This window comes from Heloderma suspectum, chromosome 17 (genome assembly GCF_057233095.1).
Source record: "Heloderma suspectum isolate Gila_16-S chromosome 17, 16-S_ref, whole genome shotgun sequence".
Classification (NCBI taxonomy): Eukaryota; Metazoa; Chordata; class Lepidosauria; order Squamata; family Helodermatidae; genus Heloderma; species Heloderma suspectum.
In genome coordinates this window covers 5,641,859-5,647,858 of record NC_139474.1, presented here as the reverse complement: position 1 = coordinate 5,647,858, position 6,000 = coordinate 5,641,859, and the positions used below count along the sequence as shown (strand labels likewise).

Here is a 6,000-nt window from a genome sequence, read left to right as displayed (position 1 = left end):
TTAGACATTACAGACTGGGGGAGCTACGCTGAGCGAAATGCCATGTAGCCTACTATTCATAGTGCGGTTCAGAGGTGGGAGCTGGGGCTGCTGACAGCACGCTGCCTTGCACTGAGTTAGGCCCTTGATCCATCTAGCCCAATATTGTCGACACTGACTGACAGCAGCGGCTCTCCAGCCATCCGTTTTTTCCAGCCCTGCCTGGAGATGCCGGGGATCGAATCTGGGATCTTCTGTATGCCAAGCAGGAGCTCCACTCACTGAGCTACGGCCCTTTCCGGCTTCGAGCTCCAGCCCCAAATCCCCCATACAAAACCTCCTCAGGTCGCAGCAAAAGGTTAGCCTATTCTGGTGGAGGCTGGTGGCTCCAGCCAGAACTCCAGAGGTGCTATCCAAGGGGCTGCATCCTACCCCATAAATAGCTGCAGCACCTTGGAGAGCTCCTTCAGAGCCCTGGCTGGTTCTAACTGAAAGTCAGGATGCATTTACAGCCCCACCAAAATCCGAGCCACCAGCCTCCACTGAGGGCAGTCTATTCGCATTGCCCCCTCAGAGCCAAATCCTGCGCTCAAATGCATGCAGGAGCCTTGCGCTCCATCGGCTTGCAGAGAGAGCAAATCTCCAAAAAGACTCCTTGTGCCTATAGATACATATTGCTGCCCATTCACAAATACAAGAAAAACTTCTATTAAAAAAAAAAGAAGCTCTACTGAAGCCGGAAACTCCAGGAATGTGTGTGTGTGTGTGTGCGCGTCTCTCCCTTTTCGTATCTCTGTGGCTCCACCCACAGCCTCTCCCTCTCTTGCCCCTCGATTTCTGCTTCCGGTCTGGAAGGGGAACGGGAGAGGACGGCGCATGCGCGCTGCCGCCGCTGCTCCTGCTGCTTCTCGGGCTCCTCTTCCGGCCTCCCCAGTCCGTGATGAGCTTCAGCCGCCAGGTGCTCGCCTCTGCTCCTGGCCCAAGCGGGGCTGAACCTTGACCCCGGAAGTGAACAAGACTGGGCTCCCCTGCGCCGTTTTGAGGGGAGGGGGCCGCTCGTTCCCCGGGGCCGTTCTTCTCCCAACTTCCCCAAAGGACCCCCGGTAATTTGGGGGTGTTTCTCCTGCCCTCCCCTTGCCTGTGCCTGCACCCCCAGTTAGCATCCCTCCTAGGCTACTTCCGGTACAGGCCTTCTGTTGGCCAGGTCTTGGGGCTCACTCTCCTCCTCGTGAGTGTTTTGGGGGAGCTCCTCCCCCCCCCTTGCGTGCCCTCCTTTTTTTGCTTCCCTCCCCAAGTCCTAGTGGCGTCGGTCCTCCTCTGGTGCTTGTGCGGGTACAATTACGTCCCCGGCTCCTTAGCCTGGTGGAACCCCCATTTCTGGAAGGCAAAATGGCATGAGTACTGGGGCAGGGGGAGGGGAGGGGAGGGAGACTGGTGGCAAAAGAGGAGGGGGTATTTGCCTGCGCGGGAGGGTAAATAGTGGCGGTACGAGTGCTCCGAATGGGGGGCAAAGTCCTGTGGTGAGTCACCCCCCTTTCCCCCTCCTTGGCTAGAGAAGGGTTTGCGGGGAGCGACAGCTAAGGGAAGAAGAGGGTTCTGGATTTCCTCCAGCCCTGGTGGATCATGGGCTTCAAGTTGCCTTGATGAAGGAATTTGTGAGTGCCAGCTGGGCTGTGGTGTTCCCTGAGGAGGAGGAGGACGGCGAGGAAGAAGAGGAAGCCCCGCCGTGGAGATGGGGTCCCAGGTCTTGCAGATCCTACGCCAGGGCGTCTGGGCCTCACTGACTGGTGGCTGGTTCTTCGACCCGCACCAGAGCACCTTCTCCAATTGCTTCCATCTCTATACCTGGATCTTCCTGCTCATCTTCCCTTTCCTGCTGTATATGGTGAGTCTGGGAGCAGTAGCTCGGGCAGGTGGACTTTGGGCAGGAAGAAATGCGTGTGTTTGTGTACTGTTGGCGTGAACTTCTATAGCAGTTTTCCATGTACAAAAGTGCTGTATGGTGTGTGCCTTCTCCCGTAATCCTCTTCATGCCTGGAACAGCTTTCCCCTCCCTGTTTATCTACTAATTTCTTTGTTTTCCTTTAAGACACACAAAAGTGTGCAATGGTTGAAATTAACAGCGCAGGTAGAAGAGAATTCCAGCATGCTATGGACTCGATAGAAATACTGGAGGCTCTTGAAATTTCAGCGTCTTGCATCAATCGGTCCTGGTAGCTGTTCGCCCTTTTGCCTCCTGAATCTCTCCATTAAGCTTGCATTGCCTTTGCAAAATGAGAAGTTGGAAAGTTTCAATGAGAAATTGAAACAGGGTTGCAGTAATCTCAGGATGAATTTCAGGGCTGGCTGGCAAGTGATTCAGAATGCCTTGCATTTTAGTTTCAAGCTGAGAGTGTCTAATTCTTGACTGGAATGTCTAATGTGTATTGATTGGACACCCCACCACAACAGCCTTTTTTTGTTTTCGGATCAAAAGCTCGGTGTCTTGCCCTCATGGCCTGCAAGCAACACCTTTTCAGTGCTTGCTTTAGGAAAGTTGAGAATGTCTCTAGGGAAGAAGCTGGGCTGTTAGCTCTCTCCAGAAACCAGAAATTGCTGTTAGTGGTTTGAGCAGATAGAAATATCACTGTGGAAGCAAGTGAAGGGCCAAACCTGGATATGCTAAATGTATGAATTCGGTTTTTAACTTTAGAATAATAGCCACAGGACCTCCTGATTGGTAGCATGGAGTATGGGCTAGGTTTGCTCCCTCTGTGATGTCCTTCCACCAGCATACGAAGACCTTTTTATTCAAGCAGGACTTTGGCATGCAAGCTGGTCTGTTGGGCGCTGTTTTTATTCTGTTGTTGTTGTGCTTTTAGTTGCGTTTTAACGCATTTGTTTCATTATTGTTTTAATTAAGTTTTATTTATGATTATAAGTTGCTTTGAGTGCCATTTTTCTCAATAGAAAGGCGAGGTTCAAATCAATCAATAAAATATGGAGAGATGTCTTTTAAAAAGCTTTTCCCAATGCACTGTGGTTCTGGCAAAATTCCTCCCCCACCTTCCCCCCTAAGCTGGTGGTGGTAGCAAGGGGGATTCCCTTGGGACTGTGATTCAAGGGAAAGGTTTAACATAAGAAGAGCCTTGCTGGATCAGGCCAAGGATCCATTGAGTCCAGTATCCTAGTCCTCACAGTGACTAATCAGAATCTGCCTCTGGGAAGCCCACAAGAAGGACATGACAGCAACAGCTCCCTCCTAGTGCTCCCCAGCAACTGGTACTGAGAGGCATTCTGCCTCTGGACCCCAGAGGTTGTATATAGCAGTCATGGTTGATAGCTCCCTCCCCATGAGCAGCCTCCAATGCTGGAGAGGCTGTGCTCAGAGTGGGACCTTTAAACGCATATGCTGGGACCGCAAAGTCATAGAGAGATTTCGTTTGGTAAGAAAAGTTACAAATCAGGACATATGTAAAACAGCAGAATTGGGACTGCTCTCCCTCTTTGTGGGAGACAACAAGCATCTACTGCCTAAGGATTTACTAACACTCTTCTGGACTGCAGCAAGAATGGAAATCTCAGTATGGAAATCTACAAGCTGGCTGTCAATTGAAAGCTGAGAAGGGAGGCTTTGAGGTATTGCCATACTAGAAAAGTTAACCAAAGAGCTAAGGACCAGGCATAATAATGCAGTTGGCAATGACTTTTACACATGTTGACAACCCTGGATTTCTTTAGCCAGCCAGAGCAGTGGGGGTGGGTGGGTTTGACACCTCCATAATCACATGTAATCATCTGGAAAGCCCAAATTAATACTCCCTAACTAAATCTAGATCAATAGACCTTCAAGAGGAAGTTTAGTCCTACAGTTTGATATATCTGTATCAATAGATGCAGGTCATTGCCGGTCGATAGGTTATTTCGTGCCTGGTGTCAGTTGTGTTTTCATGTTTTATTGTTCATTGATGAAATAATAAAAACATGCAAAAAAAAGAAAGAAAAAAGACCAAGCTCCCTCCCCATGTGCCATGATCCTGATCAGCCCCCTGCTCTTATTTTTGAAGTTAAAAAAAGATGTGCTTAGATGTGTAAAGAAAATATAAAAAACTAAACAAAGAATCCCAACCCCCTTGCATTGTAGTTAGCATGTTAAGCATAGACTCCTTGCCAGAGGTTTGAGAAGCACTGTGGAGGTTGTGCTATATAAAAGTGGGGTCATAATTACAGTCAGAGAACTGTTGTGTGTGCACGCGCATGCATGTGGAGTTCCTAATTGTTTGGGCATCTGTAAATGTGATGCTGGCCGGTACCGGGAAGGAAGGAACCCCTCCACTCCCAGTTAGCTGGTTAAAGGACATGGCTTTGGTGTACGTGTTGGCATGGGGCAGGGTGTGTGTGTGGGATTGCAGCCAGGTGAGCTGGAATATGTGGGCTCTGCTTTCAGCTCTTCCACAACCCCTAGTTTTTGTATTTAGTTGTTGCCTTATCTCAGCCCTTCCCGACACAGGAGGCATGATTCCAAAGACTGATGCCCAGTTGCCATTATTGCTAATGTAGGGAAGTCTCTGTGATGGGGGTTCTGGAATGTGACTGTAAGGATGTCACTTAATTGCGGCCAGATTTCTCTGAGTCACTGCTGCAAAGTGTGGTTGGGGATGAGGTGTGATGGGGCAGCTCAGATGGATGATTTGAGTGGCCCAATCCAGAGAGCAGCGGGTGGTGCGTTTCTGTTAGTCCTTGGCAGCTCTGGGACTAAAATAGGCTTGTTAGCGAAGTGTCAGGGCTGAAAGCAAGTTGCTCGCTGGTGTCCTGTTTGGGTTCCGGCACTGCAAGTCAGAAGGCTGCAGAGCAAAACCCTCAGGCTGCTGGACAGCATTCAGAAGAGCCTCTGTGCTGAAACTGGGATTAAGGAAAGACACATGTGAGCCTCGGCTTTCCTTTTGAAAAGTCAACAGCAAGCATCTTCCCCCTATTGTATGTGAAGATGGTGCCAAAGCAAGCTCGATGGAGCTCTTGATTTATACACAGCTCTCTCAGCAGGTGCAGGAGTTGAAAGGAAAAAGTAAATGGTTACCTCCTGTTGTCAGTGCCGGCTAACACATAAAATAAAAAAGTTGGCTTTGAAACCTGCGTCCCAAGAAGAGTTCTGTGTAACTCACAAGCTTGCTTCCAGCATTTTGATCCTGGGGGGCAGAGTTCCAAAGAAGCGCTGCCTCACTTAATACATATGAACCTGGAAGCTACAAAGGTGCAAATCTTCATGTGTGTGTCCCTAATTCCGTTTCTCAGAGAGCAGGTGCCTAGTGTGTGTGCGCGCACGTGCATGCAGCAGCTTTATGTGCTGAGTCCTGGACTGATGGCTCTGTTCTTAACGTGTGGCCTTCTTCTGTGGCAGGTGATGCCTCCCAGCATTGTTGTGGCAGGTCTGTACTGTGTGGTGGTGGCCACGTTCTTCACCACCGTCAAGACCATCAACTACCGCCTGCACACTATGTTCGACCAGGGTGAGATTGTGGAGAAGAACTCGGCGCTGGCAGAGGCAGCCAAGGCTGAAGATGAAGCCGCGGCTGATGCGGGGAACCTGGCCAGGTAGGTTGCTTCAGGGGTGCCGGGGGAGGGGGGGCAACTAAGCATTCATGTCTGCACAGTTTCCTTGTGTGCTTGCACAGCCCTGATTAGTTTGTGCATCCTCTCTTCGCCCTCTGTAGTATAGCGTAGCAGTGGGCCGACTTTAGTCTTATTTGGTACCTTTATATCCCACCTTTCCTCCAAGGAGCGCAAGGCATCTTACATGATCATCTCCCTCTCTATTTTATCCTCACAACAGCCCTGTGAGGTAGGTTAGGCTGAGAGTCAGTGACTGGCCCAAAGCCACCCAGTGAGCTTTGTGGCTGAGTGAGGACTTGAACCTGTGGCTCCGCAGTCCCAGTTCAACACTCTGACCACTACACCACATTTGCAAGATCTAGTTTGTTTTGTGCTAGAATCCCCCTCCCCCTTTAATCAAGCCAGCCCTCCTTACTGTACTTCCAGGCACCG

General features: G+C 50.1%; 1 protein-coding gene across 3 annotated transcripts in view; it reads left to right on the top strand.

The window, feature by feature from the left end:
- The first annotated feature begins 835 nt into the window (after positions 1-835).
- Positions 836-6,000, top strand: part of PCNX3 (pecanex 3) — a 61,690-nt gene continuing 56,525 nt past the window's right edge. For 2 of the 3 annotated variants that reach the window (XM_084823454.1, XM_084823452.1), the window contains exons 1-3: positions 836-937; positions 1,671-1,864; positions 5,357-5,550. In XM_084823454.1, the coding sequence (XP_084679580.1) occupies positions 856-937; positions 1,671-1,864; positions 5,357-5,550 (470 nt within the window). In that variant the 5' untranslated portion in view covers positions 836-855. Of the gene's footprint in view, positions 938-993; positions 1,083-1,670; positions 1,865-5,356; positions 5,551-6,000 lie in introns of those variants that run through there. The other variant, XM_084823453.1, reaches the window with a different exon arrangement.